At 45.8% G+C, this 22,244-nt stretch overlaps 1 protein-coding gene across 1 annotated transcript; it reads right to left on the bottom strand.

Annotated features, from left to right (window-relative positions):
• Positions 1-908: 908 nt before the first annotated feature.
• Positions 909-22,238, bottom strand: LOC137886780 (RIMS-binding protein 2). The gene is made up of 16 exons (XM_068729392.1): positions 22,228-22,238; positions 21,270-22,145; positions 19,636-19,787; positions 19,064-19,510; positions 18,055-18,438; positions 16,891-17,046; positions 15,790-16,569; positions 15,084-15,141; positions 10,145-10,287; positions 9,810-9,978; positions 8,880-8,948; positions 7,894-7,941; positions 6,791-6,909; positions 6,614-6,685; positions 5,442-5,561; positions 909-4,860 (listed from the first exon to the last, which is right to left on the bottom strand). The coding sequence occupies exons 2-16, from the start codon at positions 22,135-22,137 to the stop codon at positions 4,522-4,524; spliced, it is 3,924 nt and encodes a 1,307-aa protein (XP_068585493.1). The 5' UTR covers positions 22,138-22,145; positions 22,228-22,238; the 3' UTR covers positions 909-4,521.
• Between the last annotated feature and the right edge of the window lie 6 nt (positions 22,239-22,244).

Raw genomic sequence — 22,244 nt, 5'->3', positions numbered from 1 at the left:
ACTGGATCTGTTAATTTGTTCCAATTTGTTTCTTAACTGTTAACGAATGTCTTTCGTCATTTCAAAAGACTTTTGAACGTACAAAGTGATCAGGCAGAAAAGCTTACTCACGCCTGCCAAAATGGCTTCCTCAAGATAGTGCTTCCTCTGGCAGGCGGTTTAGTTCTGACCTTTTCCTCAAACGCAACACAGAGAGGGGCAGTTGGAGGGAACACGGGTGGGGTGTTTCGGATGATTTTTGTCATGCACAACAGGCCTTGCTTAGATTTGAACGCTGTGAAAAAAAACAACAACCATGCATGCAAATGTTTCAAGGCAAATCAGGAAGTGTGCATTTCTCCGGTTTGACATTAAACCGAGTGCTGTTGGAGCGTTGAGCCGAGAGGTTTCAGTTTGTGCGTCTGGACGGGGGGAGGGTTGGTGTGTGTGTGCAGCTGCAGACGCAGGTGCAGAAGAAGAAGAGAGAAGACGGACGACGAGCAGCGGACGTACAGTGCAGTCATCCATAAAGTAGAAAGCACTACTAAACTCATCGCCACAGTGTAGTGTTTCCTACTTTATGGATGAGTGTACTGTTGGCTTCAGGGGAGAGAAGAGAGGCCGACCGCGTGGAGCCCCACGCAGGAAGTCAGAAAAGAGGAAGCCGCTTCGTCTCACATAGCCACGCGTCGCTCAGAGTGTCGTCCTGGTCGGTTCACATGGGCGGCGCGCGGCAAGGAGCGAAGCTCGCAAACCCTGTCCTCCATTTTATAATTCAAATGTTTCAACCGTCCTGAAAAAACAAAACAGAACAAAACAGATAATCATGTACATGTAATCCGTGCGATATGCAATAAAGATGAAAATAAAAAGTGCCTTGTGTCGACTTCTGTTTTCCAGGAACACCACATGAATCACACACTCTGGTGTTTTCTGTGAAAATATACATACTTTATTCCTGTAAAAAGATCCATATCGAAACAAAACCATCACAGTTTCAAGTCAATGAGTCCTCTGTGTACTACATCTTCACTTACTGTTCCTCCATCCACAATGTCTGGACATGCAAAACAAAAAAACATTCTGAAAAACAATATTAACAAAAATATTTACACATGAGCTTCCAAAAGGGTAATAAAAACATTCATATATAAAAAGGTAAATCTTCCACTTAAAAACAATGAATGCAGGTCAGGGAAGACAAAAAAAGAAAAAAAAAAAAAGGTTTCCCAACACTGTTCATTATATACACACAGCTTCTTTTCCACTGCATTGACAATCTACAACTCAAATGTTGTAGACAAGTCCGCCCTGGAAACACATAAATATGACAGTAACATAAATAAGGCCGAACATGGGTACGACATTGGTATGCATGCAGTCAATGAACATCCTGTAAACAACATAGTAAGACTAAACAAGGTCTTCTCGTAAGGCTAAATATGATCAACTAAAACATTACCTACGTGGGTCTAGGTCCTAACTCGGTCAACAGCCACCTACTCACTACAGAAGCAGGTAGAGGAATACTTGTGTATTGAAGGCCGTCAAATACAAGAGCAGTACAAATATTCGCTGTACATTTCGGCAACTTTTGAGCATCCAACCCTCTTTAAAAAAAAAAAAACAAGAATAAAATAAAACATGCAGCACAGCCTCAGTCTTGCCTCTGTCCCGGCTATCTCACATCTAAAGTGTCTTTGTGGATCCGCCCTCCCTTTAGCTCTTGGCATCGTCATGCTCCCTTTATGTACAATTTAAACATTCATTACATTAAAGAATAAATGTATCTGACTCCGATGTGTGTCGTTAGGTGTGCCTCCGTCAACCGGTGAAATCAGGTCTGACCTACAAAAGACAACGAAGCCAACTGAACCCCCCCCCCCCCGCGCCGGATGCTCGGCCTCTAGTCGCTATGGTAATAGACAAAGCACCTACGATTTTGGCATATTTCTGCAGTTTTTGACAGCCAGAGTCAAGGGGTGAATCGGCGTCAATGAGAAACTACAAGTGAAAACCTGAGAAGTTACCAAACAGATAGACCCAATCAGAACCACTGAACATGTTGTAATGGACTAACACGCTCAGCGCTAAGGCCTGGTCCACCCACCCACACCCACACACACACACACACACACACACACACACACACACACACACACACACACAGAATACTTGTACTACATCCTAATGTAAGTGAAGCTGTCTCACACCATTATGCTTCTATGTTTTGTTCCAGTATTGCAGAGCACAATGCGTGATATTACTAAAGTTGTATTATTTAGCTTCAACCAAACAGTCTCAAATTTTATGATGCAAATGTGTGGACACAATAAACGCTGTGCTAGACGCTGTTAAGCCTGTCTGACTCAATGTTCACACCACACACACACACACACACACACACACACACGCAAAAAGATATAACTTATCAAAGCAGCAACATAAATCCTAGAGAGTGTTGTTCCCACATGCTACGCTCAAACCGTAATGAATCCCAAAAGCTTATAGAGTGCACGTTACTGATGTAACCAGTGCTGAGGACACTGCTTCACCCTAATCTGGATATCAAATGAATTAAGGAATAAGTATTGTGATTTTGGAGTATTAATTAGCTAGAGCTGCAATCGATTAATCAATTAGTCCAGAGGTCTTCAAAAGGTCCACTTGGAAATCACAGACTAACGGATCACCACGTCTTAATGTTTTCTTCAGTGTCAAAGTAATGCAGTGAGACGTTTTTGTGAGACGTTTTTGTTTGCATTCGTGGGCACAGTGCAAAACAGGAAGTGCTATTAGATCGCTCAGCATACTTTTAAATGTGCCAGTTTGAAAAAATTTAAACAAATATAGGCTAAATAAAAGGGCTAAGTCGTTCACCCCCTGGCAACATTATACACGTTTATAATGAAGTCCCTAAAATCATGGGAAATGTAGTTCAAAACGTTAGAGCAAGAGTATCCCCCTATAACAGAACAATAATAAGACAAAAGCCATGAAAATGAACTTTTTCAGTACTTCTTTGACACTCTCCTCTATCCATCCACCTACACATATTTATAATAAAATCGAACTAATTGGGGGCAGGGTGATTTTTTTTAGACGGTCGCAGTTCTCTTGATTTTGACCAAAGTCCGATTTTGTCGGACTTTGAAAACCTCTGGATTAGTCGATGGAGAAAAAACTGATTGGCAATCATTTTGATAACCGATAATCATTTAAAAAAAAAAAAAACACCAAATATCTGATGGATTTTAGGTTCTCAAATGTGAGAATTTCTTTTTGTTCCCTCGACTTACATTATAATAAACTCATTTTCTTTGGGTTTTGAACAGTTGGTGGGACAAAACAAGACACTCCATGACATTTTGCATGTCAAACGATTAATCAACAATGGCTTAATGAGAATCACTAGTTGCAGCGCTATTAACTAAGAGGAGCCTACTGATCGCCAGATACTACGTCATCTTTGCACCCGCTGCAGGTCTCTCTCTCTCACATACACACACACAGACACAGACATACAGACAGAAATATGTAGCATGCAACATTTAGGCCAAGTGTGACTGTTGTCACGAACATAAAGAGTTCCCGTGTTAATGTCTGACAAAGGCATCTTGTTTTCAGTCTCATCAGTGGACAGACATACACACGGACACACACACACACACACACACACACACACACACACACACACACACACACACACACACACACACACACACACACACACCAAAGAAAGGAAACCCTTCACACTTTTACCTTCAATAAACAATCTCTACTGTTAACCTCAAAACCCCACAACTAGTTAGATCTAAACTACATCCTCACCGTCTCTGACCGCTCTAAAATGACTAAACCTCCTGCCCCGACGTCACTTCATGCGATGCGGTGATGGTGAGGGCAAGAGTCGGACATAAAATAAATAACATGTTCTGTACAACGTACTGTATAAATACGGAAAGACGAGAAACAGTGAGGGGCATGAGCAGACGGGTATTTAAAATACATCCGATCAGGACGGATAGTGCATTCTTCATAGTCACACGGAAGAGACAGACTGCTGCTGCTGTTGTTCGCTTGCTTCAAATAAATGAAGTGGCACTAGTACATGAACATTAGAGCTAATATATAATTAGCTGTGTCTGAGCTGCTGTTCCACATCGTTCTGTATCCAGCTGTTCTAAATATAACTGATCCATTAAGAGACAACCAAGTGTGTTACATCAAGCATCGAAGCCTGCTGAGTTGAACATTTTGCAAATGCTTAGTTAGGTAGTATTTAGAGAATATATTTGCGTTTGCACACTTCAACATGCACTTCGACATGCTAGTGTGATGCTGTAAGCAGTGCGTCGATGCACTTGAATATTTACCAGCTGCTAGCAGTGCTCTAAGGCAAATGTATAAATACTGACGGTTGAAGCATCGGTTATTAGATCCAATGGCCCCGAACCGCACCGGCTACCAACCGAGACTAACTGTGAAGATAGAAAAAGTGCTTTCAATGTGACGCGGGTATTCTGAGTCAGATCTGCCGACTCAATCTGTCTTGCTGGATCCCAGCTTTTTGAACAGCTTCTTGCCTTTGGAGAAAAAGCCTTTCTTCTTCTTGCCTGGCGCAGAGCGGTCTGTCTGCGCAGGGCTGTCTACTGGAAGGGGGGCCGGAGGGGAGCAGCAGGCCTCCGCTGCTGCCGGACTAGGGGCCGGACCTGAAGCGGGGTCCGGGTCTGACGCGGGGCTCGCGGTGGGTGCCGGTTTGGGTGGCGGGTCCGTGTGCTCTGTTGGGTCTGGGAAAGGACTTTCTGTTTGGGGGGGAGAAGCCTCTTCTAGGGTTGAGGGCCCGGGATGTTGTGGCTCTGCAGAAGTCGTTCGGGGACCCTTCAGGAAGAGAGTCAGACTTTTAGAATAATATCAAACAATATCTAAAGCTAAGTTATGCTTGAAAGTTTAACACCAAAAGGGAAATACAAGGATAGGACACACACACACACACACACACACACACACACACACACACACACACACAGAGAGAGGAGGCAGTGGATCTGAGATCTCAACTTCTTGACCCGTGTTTTGATAAACTAAAACCATCGGTAGGTGCAGGTCCCTATGCAAATTAAGCAGTGCAGGACCACAGTTAAGGTGGAGGGAAGAGGACATAAACAGGGACACTAGTGGTGATCACTGGGCCGCTATAGTCTGATCTGAAAACACTTACGATCAAGTCTCGAAGTGTACACTTCGTTTCTGCTTCTGCAAAAGGCCATGCAGGAAATAGTTGGGCAAAAGAAATGCAACAGGGCAAAAATTAAAGAAACGCAACAGAAAATCACAGCAACCAGATGCTGAATATACATGAAAGTAAAGAAAAGTCAAAAATAACTTTTTAATGTCAGTGATTTGTGGAAATGGTTCCAAACACAGAAGTGCATGCTAGACGGACAGACGCGCTAAGCCACCTGTGAATCTCTCCTGGGTTCTGGTCCGGGCTGAGCAGACAGAGGTTTGACTGGAGCGTCCTCTGGGACGGCCTGCAGAAAGTTGGAGGGCACCAAGCCAGTGTGTCCATTCAAGTCCCCCTGAAGGAAGAACGCAACGAGGGCAGACAATTAATCATTCAAGTCATTTTTTAAGCAAAAATGTTGACGGGTCCAGGTTCTTAAATGTAAGATTTTGTTGCTGTCATGGGTCTTACATCACGGTAAATGTAATAGTTTTGGATTTTAGACTCTTGGTCAGACAAAACAAGACATACGACGATGTTAAATTGAGCTTTAAGAAATAATGATCAACATTTTTCATTGTTTCTGATGTTTTTAGACCAAACGATTAATCAGTAATGCAAAATAATGGTTAGTTACAGCCCTGCTGTATTACTACTATTGTTATCATTGTATTTTACATCATATGCTTTATCATAGTTTTCTTTTACATTCCTATTATATGTAAGTAAATTAACTTGTTGATGTGGTAAATGATTAATTTCTCAAAAATAATGACCGGCTCGCTGTACATTATCCCGATTATCACACGGCTATTTAGTAAAGAAATAAATAATTTAACATAAAATGTAAATTTTATTACTTCTCATAAAGAAGTAGTCCTCTTGCAATGTACGGAGACCAGAACTGCGTCCAACACTCCGCTATTATTCAACAAAGCTGTGTAATAAATATAGATATTTCATAGTGTGTGTATATAACATATACATGTGTTTTATATATATATATATATATATATATATATATATATATACATACACACACACACACACACACACACACACACACACACACACACAACAACAATGTTATGCTTGAAAGTTTAACACCAAAAGGGAAATACAAGGATAGGGGACACGGACACACACACACACACACACACACACACACACACACACACACACACACACACACACACACACACACACACACACACACACACACACACACATATATACATTCAATAAGTCGGGATCAATTTAGTCTTGCTTCATCTCATCTTATGTAAATTTGTTTTTGGAAAAAACTCCTATTGCAAAAGCCAAAACACTAGTTTAAGGAGGACAGCACACAAACTGCTCATCACTAAGATGTAGCAATAAACAGACAACTCTTAATTCAACACTTACGTAGAAGAAGCCATCTTCATCCATGTCCGCAAACACATGGATGACGTCTCCGGCACTGAAGGTCAGCTCAGCCTGAATCCAGTCATGAAAGAACGAGGCAGATAATGAGCAAAAGCTCCCACCGCACATGTTGTGCCGTGCCTGGGAGAAAAAAAAAAAATATTATGCACGTCTGACCTCTATGTCCGTGTTGGGGGAGCTCTCTCGTGGATCGTAATCAAAGATGGCGACCATCCTACGGGCTCCTGGGGCCGGGTTCCCCACAGCTGCTGCAGCGGGGGCAGTCTGGCTGGGATCTGTCAGTCAAACAGGGAGAGAGGGAAACGTTACAGTCCGACATGCTGATAATTAGAGGAGTAACAGCTCATCAGCATGCAGCTCATCGTGTCTGCACGTCCGACTCGCTCAGCGTCATGCTAAGCTGAGGAAAAGTCACACCACTGCAGTCAAACACATGGAAATGACAAAATTAGGAATTAGGAGGGAGAGTTAGCATTTTTTATTTTCATTGGAAAAGCTCCTCGGACTGCAAAAATGAAGACAACAGAAATGATTTAATGATTAAATGATGCCTTTGAACTGTGAAATGAAAAGGTTAGGAGAAGGGACTGCTTGACATATATGACTGGGGGTTAATGAAGAAATTGAAGGGAAACTTCTGTATTTTTAAACTTGTGTCATATTTTCTTATGTTTTTGTGTCCGAGTGACTAATTTGGACACCAAAATTTGATTGTGGTCCAGTATTGAGTGAGGAGTTTCCCTGAGCGATTACATTACAATCCGTTTAGCAGTTGCCGTCTCCAGCGTTCTCCTTCAATACTGCACGTTCAAAGTTGTTGTCCCCATCAGTCACTTAAACAGAGAACATGGGAAAATAGTGTCCAAGTAGAAAAGAAAGGAGGCTACTTGTCAAGAAGAAAACTTTAGATTTGGCAATATAATTTATGCTGCTCTCAAAAAAACAAATATATTGTTTCTATTATTCCTTCCAACACAAGGGACGTGCATTCTTTTTTAGAAGTCTATCTGTTATTGAGGATCTTTAAAAAAGGTAAAATGCTTCAGTATCCCCCCAAATGATCAAACAGTCCCTAATAAGGATGAATGAAGGTGAGCCCCGGCGTTATCAGCAGTCCAACGAATAAGGAAAAAGGTCACAAATGGCACGCAAATGCATGAAACTGCAAGTAAACACATGCGGTCCTCCGGTGGACGTAGAAAGGGTGGTCATGCAGGTGAAGACAGAGAGGCAGAGGAGTCAACGTGCTCACTACAAACCTTGGCTGGAGGAGTCTACGCTCTCCTCCCAGAGTGCGGCAGACTCCACTGGAAGAGATGAGATACGGGAAGAAAGCATAGACACGATCACAGAATGACACCAGACCTCATAGGCCAAAGAATAATCCTAGTATCAAGACTCATCACACAAAGTCACAGATGGAGATCAGAGGGGATGGACGTCTCAACGAGAGAACTTGAGGTGATCATGTAATGCAGTTGTGACATTGGAGCAGAATATTGGCCAAAAGGACTTTCTTTTAGCAATAAGCATCATGCTGCCACTAGTGCTTTCGATTGTAAGTTGTCATCAAGCTAAAATAAGTTTTTTATGTTATTGTGGATATATAAATACAATGTATGGTGCTGTTAGATTGCTGCTAGACTTTAATACAGGTGCGTGCCTCCCTCCGCTTGCCTACAACTTATGGCCAGCGGGAGAGCAAACTGTTTTTAGACCACAGTGAAAATGTTTTTGAAACAAATATTCAATGGATTAAAGCTGAATATGTACAATTTTAGAACTGATCAATCTTTTTTCAATAAATCTTGACTTCCCTGGAGTTATTGGACTATTTTCATTGAATATCAATGAAAGCTGACAGGACTGACTCAGTACTCACGTATGTGGCTTTTTAACTTTTTAATTTGTGGAAAAAAAGAAATCATAAAAGGTTAACCTGTGAAGAGATGAAATTACTCTGAAGAGCCTATGACCCTGAGAAAGAAAGTGGAACTAAGCCTTAATTATAGAATATGAAACTACTGTAGAGAGTTGTCATAGTGCTAATACTCCATCAGACTGCTGGGAAGCTGTCTGATTTCATTACTACAGTTGCTGACCTAAAAAAATCCCCCCTGGTCGCTGAGTGAGAAGCAGCAACTGAAAGAGCAAAAAGCTAAAGTGAAAGAGACAGAAAGAGAAGCAAACCAGAGAGGAGAGTAAAGGAGGGAGGTGAGAAGCCGCAATCTGCAGCGAGACACACCTTTCTTGGATCGTCTCGGTTTCGGCGGTGGAACAGGGCGACGCGGAAGCTGTGCGTGTGTGCGAGTGCCTTTATGGAGTTTTAGAAAGGAAAACCAAAAATAAAATAAAAAATTTGAAACCAAAAAAAAAAACAACAGAGATGGAAATTTTGAGAGAAGCAGACCAGACAAAAAGTAGACAATGAAAAGCCAGCAAAGTGCAATTTAAACAAGGACAACCAGTGAGCAGCAGACACAGAACAAGTGGAAGTGAAAAGGTTAAACCATCTGCAGTTATACCGCGCTGGGTAGAAAGCAGGAAACAGAAGCAAAGTGTCAGCTTGATTTTGCTGCTTGACTCGCCACAGGCAAACACTTTGACTTAAGTTTTTTCTCTTTTTAGACGCCTGCTTGAGAGCTAAGTCAGTGACTGAGAATAGATGGTTATGCTTTCCCAAACAGCAACAAGAGTGAACAAAAAGCACTAAAAACATACAAAGAAATGCCATGGGGGAAAGATTTGGATTAATTTTGGATTCAGTTCAACTGAGCTTTCTTTGTGCTTCCTGCTAGGTCAACAGGCCAGAGGGAGCTTTTACATCTCCTCCTCTCATCTGGGAATGCTGTTTCCCCAATTAACTGCAGACACAAATATGACAACCTTACACAGGACTTTACACAGCTGGCCAGTTTGAAAATTAGGAAAATTAAAAATGGATATTTTAGGTGTGGATTCTGCTACACTTGTGCTGCTATTTTCACTTACCACTACACAAACAGCGGGGATACATAACGAGTAGAACATTACAATTTACACCTATGGTAAAGGATGTACTCGTCTCCAACTGTAACACACAAATAACGGCACACAACGTGATTACAATTCACACGGAACACACCGTTTTGTCATTTGGTCCTAAATCTGCACGTCTCCAGACAGTTCCACCTACCTATCTTCTCCATGGAGGCTGCCGTGGACAAGAAGCCCTGCCGCAGAAGCTGCTGCCGGGTCTCCTCGTCCTCCACCTGGATCTCAGACACCATGTTACACGGCACGTAGCCCAGGTGACCGCCGCACTCCCCTCGGTAGAACCCGTCTGCATCTTTATCTCCGTGAACCTGGGGAGAGGAGTACATCAAAGTTACAGGGGGGTTCAAAATGACTCATGGGAGAACCAATATATAACAGTGTGCATATCTAACCATGTGCCCTCCTGTTAATGTGAGCTTATGTGCATGATTGTGGAAGTGGCTCTAGTAGTGTCTGAGCTGTGTGGGGACGTACTTTGATGATCTGTCCTTCAGTGAAGGGCAGTTCCTCCTCGGCAGCATCAGGATTGGGTGACATAGTGGCCGGATCATAAGGGAAGAGGGCCACAAAGATACGTATGTCACCGTCTCTTTTGATCTTTGGTGAATCAACACCACCTGCAAGTACAAACACACACTTTATTTGCTACCCATATACAGGTGTATTTGACACCGGATGTGTAAAATTAAATTTTGCTTGTTCTTCGGTGACCATTTCACAAGTGTCTTGCCTTTTGTTCAGAGAAGAGTTGAAAGCACTGGTTATTAGGGCTGTATAAACTGGCCAAAAAATGACGTTTTGAATATTCCTTCTTAAAAAAAAAAACACGTAGGTTTGAACTATTGGAAAATCTATTTTTGCACATTGCGTCCACGACACCGTGTACTCACTCTCTCTCTCTCTCTCTCTCTCTCTCTCTCTCACCTCATATTTACTTTAATATTAACACTTATACACAAAGGTTTAATAGATTATGGTCCATAAATGTGGTCAACACACGTCTCTCACTCGTTGTTTCTGTTCTCACTCGTAGCTCTGCTGGTGTCTGAAGTCTCTGTCCTACTGGAGAGCAATCCATGTTTTGTTCCTTTATAGTTTATGTGTGTTAACTTGTTCATAGTTGTACAGAACAAAATAAACATTAATAAGAAAAGGAAAGTCCTCCGTTTTGTGTCTGTCCTCCCTAAAGCCGCTAACCGTGACTTCAGACGGCCGCTCCGTAGGTCTGATACCTCCGCTGGACACGCTGCTCACTAATCGCTCCATTAACAGCTGCTTCCTCCAACGACATGCAGACTTTAACTGAACAGCAGCTGCTAGTAAAGACAACACGGTCAACACCACCTGTAATCAGTTGTTCATATTGAATTAACCTGGTAATCGACCGGTAATCAATGTTGTTGTCGTTTGTGAACATCCGGGAACGGTCACGTGATAGGACCGTGGCGAATCAGGGAAGGACATCACGTTACGTCGGGTGGGTTGCCATGTTTGAGCGCAGTGGCTCCACCAATTTCAGCTATATTTTATTTTTCAAAAGCAATTTAATATTATTCAAACGTATTGTTCGGTTTGTACCGAACCGTGAGCCCCGTACCGAACGGTTCAATACGAATACGTGTATCGTTATACCCCTAATATATATGTAATTTACAGTAAAACGTGTATTTTATGTTTAATAAGTACAAACGTTGGAACATAGCAAGTACAACTCACCTATCTTTTAAGTGGTTCATTTTCAATTAATGGAAGTGATAGCACCAGAGTCTTAAACTGGATGCGAGCTCTTACAGGTAGACAGCGTAGAGAACGGAGAAAGGAAGTTGTGTGGGAGAACTTGGGGCGATTGAACACCAGGCGAGCTGCGGCTTTCTGGACAAGCTCCAGAGGTCTGATGGCCGACGCCAGGGCTCCGGCGAGTAGAGAGTTGCAGTAGTCCAGGCGGGAGATGACAAGAGCCTGGATGAGAACCTGCGCCGTCTCGTCAGTCAGGAAGGGACGAATCCTCCTGATGTTGTAGAGCAGGAATCTGCAGGAGCGTGTAACGGATGAAAAGTTTGCCGAGAATGACAGTTGGTCATCCAGGGTCACACCCAGGTTCCTCGCAGTCCGAGTTGGCGTCACCACGGTATCATCAATGGTGATGGACAGGTCCCGGTGCGGGCAACCCTTCCCCGGGAGGAACAGTAGCTCAGTTTTGTCTAGGTTGAGCTTGAGGTGGTGTGTCGTCATCCACTTCGAGATGTCAGCCAAACACGCAGCGATGCGCGTCTCCACTTGGGTGTCACCGGGGGGAAATGACAAGACCAGCTGGGTGTCATCGGCATAACAATGGTAGGAGAAGTCATGCGAGCGAATAACAGAACCCAGAGATGTTGTGTAGAGCGAGAAGAGAAGGGGGCCCAGGACTGACCCTTGCGGAACCCCCGTAGTCAGCATGCGTGGTTCCGACACGGCCCCCCTCCAGGTCACCTGGTAGGATCGACCCGTCAGGTAGGATGCAAACAGGGAGAGTGCAGAGCCTGAGACGCCCATCCCCTCGAGGGATGAGAGGAGGATTTGATGGTTCACAGTGTCAAACGCCGCAGACAAGTCCAGGAGAATCAGGACAGAGGAGAGAGAGTTAGCTCTCGCGGCGTGAAGCGACTCTGTCACCGCAAGGAGGGCCGTCTCTGTCGAGTGACCCACTTTGAACCCGGACTGGTGGGGGTCCAAAAGGCTGTTTTGGTGGAGATAGGAAGACAGTTGGTTAAAGACAGCACGTTCAAGTGTTTTGGATAGAAAGGGTAGAAGAGAAACCGGTCTGAAGTTCTTGACATCAGAGGAGTCAAGTGATGGTTTCTTCAGAAGGGGGGTGACTCTGGCGGTCTTGAAGGCCGTGGGAAAGCATCCTGAAACAAGAGATGTGTTGATGAGGTGGGTGAGGAAAGGAAGGAGTTCAGTCGCAATAGACTGAAGAAGAGGGGAAGGGATCGGGTCAAGGGAGCACGTGGTGGGGCGGTTAGACGTAACAAGGTTGAGGACCTCGTTAGGGGAGAGAGGAGCGTGAAGTGAAAGTTTCAAAGAGTTTTTTAGGATTGGAAGCAGAGGTTAGGATTTTAGAGCGGAAGAACGCAGCTTTAGCAGTAGAGAGGAGGAAAAAGTGGAAAGAAGAGCTTGGAAGTTAAGAAGGTCCTCCGGGAGTTTGCCTTTTCTCCATTTACGCTCAGCCTCTCTTAGGCTCCGTCTATCAGTACGCACAGTCCGACAGCCACGGGGCAGGTGGAGTTGGGCGTGCAGGCCTGGAGATGAAGGGACAGAGTTTGTCCAAAGAAGAAGTAAGGGTGGAGAGGAGAAGATCAGTAGCAGTATCAGGGGATAGGAGAGAGAAGGATTCAGGGTCAGGGAGAGCAGAGGTGACAGAAGAGGAAAGATCAGCAGGGGAGAGGGAGCGGAGATGACTCCGGGTAGAAACCATGTGGGTAGGTGGAGGAAGTGATGGAGCAGAGGATAGGGAGAGGGAGTAGGACATGAAATAGTGGTCAGAGAGCTGGAGGGGAGTGACAGAGAGGTTAGCAGTAGAACAGTGCCTAGTGAAGATAAGATCCAGCTGGTTGCCGGCCTTGTGGGTAGGAGGAGAAGAAGAGTGGTAAAGGTCAAAGGAGGAGAGGAATGAAAGAAGAGGTTCAAGCTTGTCGGTCTGGATGTTGAAGTCACCGAGCAGGATGAGCACCGAGCCATCGTCATGGAGGTGCGAGACTAATGTGTTGAGCTCCTCCAGGAACTCACCAAGAGGCCCTGGTGGGCGATACACAACAGCAATGGTGAGCTTGACTGGATAAGTGACAGTAACAGCATGAAATTCGAAAGAGGACGGGGAGAACTGAGGAACAGAGACAAGAGAGTATTTCCATTTTGGGGAAATTAGCAGGCCAGTACCACCACCCCGCCTCGCAGCTCTGGGAGTGTGAGAGAAAGAGTACACATCTGACAGAGCTGCGGGTGTGGTGGTGTTTTCTGGTGTCCAGGTCTCAGTTAGAGCAAGAAAGTTAAGGGAGAGCAAGGAAGCGTAACCTGAGATGAACTCAGCTTTCGGCACTGCCGACTGGCAATTCCAGAGCCCCCCTGCCACCACTTGCTCGCCCCGAGCTGAGAGAGTAGGATAGATGAGGTTAGTGGGGTCGCGGCTCCTGAAAGGCTCCTGAAAGCTGCCCAATTACTTTATAAAAGTTTTAGTTTTCATCCAATGTCTTTTTGGTTAACTTTACCTTTCAAAAACTTGTGACAGTTAATTGCCACTACTTGTCACATTACGCATTCTCGGCACACAAGCCACGCAATGAGCTCTGCAAATAGCAGAGCCAGCTCGCCCCTCCCCCTCCCCCCACCAACTGCAGCGCTGCTATGAACAGTGAGCACATGCAGGTCCTTAAAAGAGGTAATCAAGCTAAACCACTGATCCTAAGCTGTGTGAGCCGTTTGACGAACGTGCACTCCTTCGTGATCTGCAGCGAGCACCAGGGGAGAACCCACTGGGTTTGACCCACTCTCTAATCTGAATGTGAAGAAGTTTACTGACAACAGAGAGGCAAAAAAAAAAATATTTAGGTGCAACATCACAGCTCGTGCAAAGCAGCCTTTAAATATGGTGGGTAGCACGGTCTCCCGTGTAGCAGGCGTAGAGGTGTGACGCCGGTGTGGCTAAAAGCATTGCCACTGTAGCCTTGACACATTTGTAGAGCCGTAGCGCGACTTAAAGCTGCGCTGGAGAGACGTGCTCTCTATCTCATTAGGGAGAATCAGCCCATCTGTGGCAAAAGTCACAGGCAGTCGACTTGCACACTTTCACATCCTCACTGATTTTCCAGTCGATAGGACAGAACTTCTCCCCGCTCCCTTCCTCTATCTGTGTGCACATATGCTTTTCTGTGTGTGCGCGTGCGCACACACACACACACACACACACACACACACACACACACACACACACATATATGCCCGTTTGTTAAATGAGTGTGCAGTCACCGCCACAGCAACTGAGGAGGAACACAGTGAGGGGAGGCAGAGAAAGAGGGGTGCTCGTACCTGCTCACTGCAGGCCGTTTCTTTGCTGGCTAACCGAGGTTACTATTTTAATGTCTGTCACTTCCTCCTGTCATGACAAGCCACTTTGAGTTAAGCCGGTTCTCAGTTTAGCAGGCTCTTTCCCACTTCTTCTCTGCAGCTACCCGCACCTCCTCCACCCTGACCAACCACCCCCTCCCTTCCTACGCGAGGTGCTAATCTGACTATCATCGTGTGAGAGAGGGGGAGTCTTGCCAACAGAAGGCACAGGTGTGTCAGCATCAGACCGCTGCACCGTTTTAGCAAAGAGAGAGAGAGACATGGAGAGACGGAAGGAAACGAGAAGACAAAAGATGAAAGAGTCTCTGACCTTTGAGTTGCCTGGCCTGCGATGGACCTGCCTCCGCTGGAGGGATTTGGCCGGGCTCCTGCTCGACATACAGCAAAAGAAACAAGACGATAAGAGAAACCCTTTAACACAGAAAATGGACTGCAAATGCAACATTCAATAATCTGTGCTTCATCTGATGATAACCCATTTGAATTGTTACTTATTTCAGTAGCGATCGAAACCTCATGCAACCCCACGGTTTCCAACATTCTACTGTTTCCACATGAAGACCTTTTTTGTTGCACTGTGGCGGTGTTAGCAGATACAGACCCAAAGCACATCCACTGTAAGCTAGCGCAGGACAAGGCAGACCACTTAAAGACAAGAGCCGAGTGGCTTCCAAGGAGTAGGAAAAAATGAATGCAACAGGAAGTAGTGCAGTTAGACAGAGGGAGAACAGAGTCACAAAATCTTCAAAATTAAATGTCTGAAGCAACTGGGCAATGATGGACTGAATAAACTGTATTTTTCCTGCTTTTATAACAGCAAAATATGCCACAAATTGTGCTACCGAACGTTTCTCTGTCCACTGCAGCGGTGATGATGGAAAACGTAGCTGTCTACCGATCAATGGAGTTAAGTGATACCCACTAAAGCACTCAGAGCGCCAGATCTACGCTGCTACTGTACAGGGGAGAGGAAGGGGGCTGGGACAACATTGCAGCTGGCCTGCAGCAACATTTACCAGCGGGTCGGCCTGCATCCCCCGGCGGTGAGCGGGTCTGCTGTGCTCCGTTTGAGCCCCCTCTACCCACCACTCAGATCTCATCGGCTCCATGCCCACCTCCCCCGGGCCGTCGTTGTCATCGGTGCCGTACTCCACGTCGATCTCTTCCCCGGGGCCGATGGGCGGCCTCTGAGCCTGTGCCGTTTTGCTGACCAGGTAGGATCTTGGCGGGTTGGGACCATGGCCGGGGTCGGCTGCCGCGGCGACAGCCATCTGACTCCTGAGCATGGCCTCCCTCCTAAGGCGGTCCCCTAGTCCTCTGAGCAGTGCTCTGTCTTTGCTGGTGGTGGGGGTCAGCTGGGGAGCACAGTGGGCCCGCCTGCTGGTGAGGCCCTCATATAAACTCGGGTCTTGTTCTTCGGGATAACTGATGGTGTCAACTGTGTCTGCGTAGCGCACCCTGTGCTGCGTCCTAGGCCTGACCTGCCTGAGTAAAGGCTCTGTGGTTAGGGATCTGGGATCCCTGTTGTAGTGGTGATGGTGAGGGGTGAAGTGTGGGTGTGGGTTGGGGTGATGCTGGGGGGCGCGGTGGAGGTGCTCCGAGTCTCTGGGGCCGAGGTGGCCGGGCCTGGGCCAAGGCTGACTGCGTTGGTTTGAAGGCTCTTCTTTAATGCTGTCTTCCTCTTCGGTCACCTCGGGAATGCTGAACAGCTGCTTCTGGTGTTGGACCTGAGCCGGCAACTTGAGGATCCTCTCTAGTACCTCCTCATCACTGTCCGGAGGCTCCAACTTGCGCGACTACACAACCAAAAGGTCAAAGCAACCAAGAGGCGATTGGTGAAGGTGGGACGGGAGATGATATCGTTCAAGTGAAAATAAGGGAAGTGCAGACGACACAGAGGACAAGCCGGTCATGCAGAGGAAAGAGAAAAGAAAGAGGAAGAAGAAAAAAGAAGAAAGAATCTCAATCAAGCATGATTAAAAATGTGAAAGAATGCCACTGAATGACGACTGAGCTATGCAAGATAAACTGAAAGAAGCATGTGTCATTCGAAAAGCAGAACTCACAAAGTGCCCGTGCAAATGGCCACAAAGTATGCAGTGCACTGTTTCCTTTACCCTGTTCGCTCTGAATATGTAGCCCCGGGCCTGTGCGTCTCCGAGGTGGTCAGAGTAAAGGTCCTCCTCCTCCTCCTCCAGGATGTCGGACAGATCTGACCGGCTGTTGTCTGCGTGGTAGTCGCTGGGAGGCTCCACAAGCCCTCTGCTGTAACTCTGCAATGAAATACGTCAACATACTGAGACAAACTATTCAATTCATCCGACATTCGAAACCCTTTTTAGTCATTCCTATAAATATCGACAAAAATGAATAGATCTGCAAGTTAAACGAGAACATGTTGCAGATACAAATGCACACTTGAAACAAAGCTGTATTAATTAATATTAATAATATATACGCATATACCAATGCTTTTACCTTTGAAGAACAGCACTGGTAAGAGCTTACTGGACTGAAATATGATACAAATCTATCAACTAATAAGTAAGAGATGTAAGATGTCTTAATGCCACATGGAATGCAATTTAACACGTTGCACTACCATATATCATTATCTATATCAAGTATGTAAGTGTGATGGCTAGCGTGGCCTAGAATTATTTTATTATGTCACATTTTTTTAGTACGTCCTAGTAGCATACATTTTTGTGGCTTTGGTGAATCAGAACTAACACTTTAAAACGACCAAGTCACACAATAACACAAACAAACTAACCAACTGAGGCAGCTGTAGACCACCAACTAACTGTTCTGAGAGGTGAAATTACGTTTTTTGTCAAGTCTTTTGGCTTTAAAGAGAGCATAGATAATGGCTTCAGTTCAGTCAAAAAGGGCTGTCTGATGGGAAGTCAAAGTGTGACAATATTCTAAATATAGCATACACTTAAAGTGATATTATTATTATTATAGTATTATAGTAACAGGTTTTGCTGCTGCCCACGTCCACAGCAGTACATTGCTTTGCTCCCATGATGGTACTCCGGTCTGTTTCTGCTGACTGCCATCCACAATAGGTACTGCACTGACTATGGATAAGAACCTCATACATCCCAACTTTAATTGGTGAATTAGACAACAACTCTGGAGGGTGCAATCAAAAATGGGATGATGGGACTGAGCTGCAGCTGCATGCGTTATTAATTTTTCTAGTGACGAGTTAGCTATTTTTCATATCTAAAAAATGAATGTCTGTGTTCAGATTTGAACAAATCAGTGCTGACCTGCTGCGTCCTACAGTACGCTGGCTCTAAGTCCTGTCTCAAGAACTCCTCCATGGACACCAAGCGGGAATTCTCTTGATCCTCCTCTGCTTCGGACTCCAGCGGTGAGCTGCTGGGTGGTCGGTGAAGGTTAATGTCCGGAGGATTAAGGAAGTCTGTGATCAGGGCTTTGGGTGGGGAAGGGATGCGCTCGGGGCTCCCGAGTTGGGCTCCGGGGTCCTCGATGAACTCTACCATAGATGGGAAAGGGCGTATCATTCCGGGGCTGCTGGTGTCTCTGCGCTGCTCCAACACAGCTGCTGTTTCTGCTGTTACTGGTACTTGTGCAGTCGCTGCTACTGGAGATGGTTGAGGTGGTGAGGTGGTGGGAGAGGTCACTTTTACCTGAAGACGAGAGAGATGGTCAATACAAACACTAATTAACTTTCTATTCCAACTATTCTAGATATTAGTGGTGAATAGTTTGTTAGCGGTGGGCAACACCACTTTGCCTATATTGTTTTACATTTTGGCACATTGGCAGCGTTAACAGTCTGCCGAATAAGCAGTTCCTGTTTGCACTGAACCCATCGATGAATAGACAGTTACATGAGATGACTCTCAGGCATGTTCCGGGGAAATATTTCTATGATTTCTAAGTGGACATTTATTTGTGATGGAGAAAGCAGATAATGATATCCGACCTAAAAAATAAATGTCTGTGTTCAGATTTGAAGGATATTGCAGGAATCGTCTGTTTGGGTTTAAAGGTCCCTTAATTGCCTCCATGGACTGCCAACGCAGCAGCTCCAACTGCCAACTGTGTTCATAAGCTGCTCAAACTACAATAACCAACCTCCAGTTGTTTTTAGAACATCCGGCATGCACCTGTCCCTTCATGCAGTATCTTCGCGTCACGCCTCCCTCTTATACTCCCTTCAACTCGCCTCAACATCTGAAAACCTCTTGTCTAGAAAAATAAACAAGTGGTGGCCTCTTATGTGAAGGAGGATGGAAGAGTGAGGATTACCTCTAGAGTAATGGTGGAGGCTACTGCCTCACGCACAGCCAAGGCAGCAGCAGAGGAGGGGTTGGCCCAGGCATTCACGTATGAAGCCGATAAGAGAAGGTCATCTGGGTGGAGAGCTCGAGGAGGTTTGGCAGCAGCCTCCACTGTGAGGCCGGCCATGTTCGTGTCTGATGAGACTTTGGCGGCGGAGTTCCTGTATGACGGCGGCGAGGGCAGGTGGCTGCAGATTGCAGGGGTGCGGGGCTGGGGTTGCACCACTGAGGCGGCGGTGGCTGGACCTGCCATGATGGCGGCCAGCTTGGAGGGCACATTGACTGGCAGAGAGTCGCAGGACTCCCCGTGGGCGGACATGGTGCGGAGAGTGAGCTCCCGAGCGGCCAGCAGAGACTGCATCTGAGAGGGGCCCAGCAGGGCACTGCCAGCTGTTGGGGAAGACACCTCCAGCACCTTGGATGGGAGAAAAACAGGTACATTTTTGTTTTAAACTGTACAGCAGCTCCCAAAATGCCATATACTGAAATTAAACCGCAATGCACCGCTTGGCAACACATAAAAAAACGTAAAGTTCTTGCCTTTTTCCTGTCAGCATATATCGTGTATCCAGTGACACGGACTCCGTTGGAGGTCCCAGCTGCATCGATAGTGACGGGCAGCCAGCTGATGAGGGCAATGCCCGGGGAGGGGCCGTGCTCCAGCTGTACATCCAGAGGAGCATCAGGGGGTCCTGCAGGGATTGGAAGCATCACACCACAGCCAGTGGCAAGCAAAAGATAGAGAAATATTTTCATATTATTGTAGGATCAAGTGATTCACACATATTGAAATTACAGTGCTTGGGATAACAAATGAATATCACAATGGGAATATAATTCTACGGATTTAAAAAAAGCGCCATCTAATACTCTAGAGGGACATTAACAAATTTAGAAACCATATACCTGAGTTCCCAGAGTGTGGGCATGAAACTTAAGCAAATTTGAACGATTATTTAGAGAAACACAACTCAAATCTAACATGACACTGATCACAAATAAGCATCTAAGATCCATTCATGAAAAACAAAAACAAATTGTGGAGTAGATTAGAAGGAGCGGAGTGGCAATATGGTACCACAAACTGACGTCAAATGATGTTTGCAATTAGCGACATCCGTTTACAGGAAATTCAGATTAATGAGCATCCTCTTTGAGTCTCGCCCAAAGTTTTGTTGGAAAGCCAGGAACATGAAAAAGCATGAAGGGCACCTCAAGATCAAATAAATACCAACGTGTCATCATAATAAAACCCTACTTCCGCATCTACAGGAGCACTTGATAGAGGTAGAGGACGGCATCTGCCGTGACCAATCAAGTCACCCGTTTCCCTTCCCTTTGAAGTAATGCATTCTGTGCCATGGTGCTGTGGCTAATTAATAAGAGGCGAGTCAGAGCAGCTCTCATGAATAAACTGATGTCCTTGTGTGGGAGGTACAGAATCCTCACCACTGAATGTAAGACATCATCTGAATACAACCCATCGGCTTAACATGTAGCTCCGATCACTGTGTTGATCTAATTCAAGTACCGCAGCCCAACAGTTCAGAGGCAGTACCTAACAATGTTTTTTACAATTAACAACGGTTAAACAATCCCCAATGCATGGCACATACCAGCAATGCTACCGTCTAAAAAAATATCAATCACTAACATTTGAATACGGATAGAATAGAACATTTTGAAGGAGATTGGTTGCTAATCATCAAACTGAGATTTCTTCTTTCTGTTTTTTTTAATAATGAAAAGTAGCTTCTGTTTGATGGGGGTAGATCAGAGGGTAAGGGTAGTAGTGTGCCACTCCATACTGCTTCAAAAGATTCACATTTGTGATATTGAACGCATACATGTTTATCTAATCGAAGTCTTATAATTGGCAATTGACAAAATCACAAATCCTTTACAAATAATGTACTTGTGAATTGTAACACTGATGTCCTGGGTGGATAAAATACATATGTGCATCTGAATTACCTAATGTAATCAGCTGCTGCTGTAGAGCTTCAGTATCAGAGTTATTGTTTTGAAAAGGCTTACTCTTGTCCAATTTACGTTTTGATATGACTTAATTTGGAATGGTGAGAATTAATCTTGATTGATTTTGTGTAAGTGTAATTAGATATTAGACGATAAAAGACAGATATTTAATGTATAATAAGATCCTAAATCCTGACCTGCCATCAGTGTGGTGAAGGTGATGGAGGCGCTCCTGTGTTCGCGTCGCTCCACGGGTAGCTCCCACAGCGTGCGGTGCGGCCGTGCCTCCACTTTGACTGCGTACTGCAGGCTGGGCAAGAGGTTATTGAGGCACAGCGAGCTGCAGCCAGCCTTCACCAGCTCGCACTCCTCCTCATTCAAGGACACAATGTGCACATAGTTACTGTTGCTGGGCAGCCAGGTCACATTGGCAGAGGTGGCGGTGATCCTCTCCGCGCGCAGCTGTGTGGGCGCCACACAAACGTCCCGACCGACCAGCATGCTGCAGCGCAGCTGGTCCGAGGGGCCCTTCTCCGTCAGGCTTTGCACGGATACGCGGTAGGCCTTGAGGTTTATGTCCAACCGCTCCAGCACCGCTTTGGTCTGGGCACCGAAGGGCACGTTGAGCCGCAGCTCCTGGTCCACGTACACGTTGTAGCTCCACACATTGCCCCACCCGGCCGGCACCAACGGAGGGTCCCAGCCGATGATGATGCTCTTGGCAAGCTGCTTGATGAGGGTGAGCTTACGTGGGTAAGGCACAACGTCCACTCCCACCTCCTCCAAATCCAAGTCCAGGCCGTTGGTGAGGGGGGCTGGGACAGCCAAGGCCGATGCTGAATCCGAGGGGGCTGAGGCAGGGCCAGAGGCGGCGGAGGCCTCTGTCCTTTCTGAGGCGCTGACGCCCACGTGGAGGTGACGCTGGTGGCTGGCACTGTGCAGGCTGCTGTCTAGCAGGGAGTTATGAGACACGTCCCCCGTCTCTGGATGGTGACTGCTCATGACATCGTCGTCCGACACACGTTCCACAAAGTTAGAGGGGACCAGCCCTCTCCGTCCGTCCATCAGCTCGCCTGTGAGGAAGCCACATTAAACACTGAACACCCCCGTCAATGCAGACATATGACTTTGTAGATACAACATATATGGATTTACCTTCATAGAAGCCGTCG

Source organism: Cebidichthys violaceus, unplaced genomic scaffold (genome assembly GCF_023349555.1).
Source record: "Cebidichthys violaceus isolate CVI_PGR_0920_01 unplaced genomic scaffold, fCebVio1.0.p SCAF_46, whole genome shotgun sequence".
In the NCBI taxonomy this organism is placed as follows: domain Eukaryota; kingdom Metazoa; phylum Chordata; class Actinopteri; order Perciformes; family Stichaeidae; genus Cebidichthys; species Cebidichthys violaceus.
This window is presented reverse-complemented; position numbering and strand designations above follow the sequence as displayed.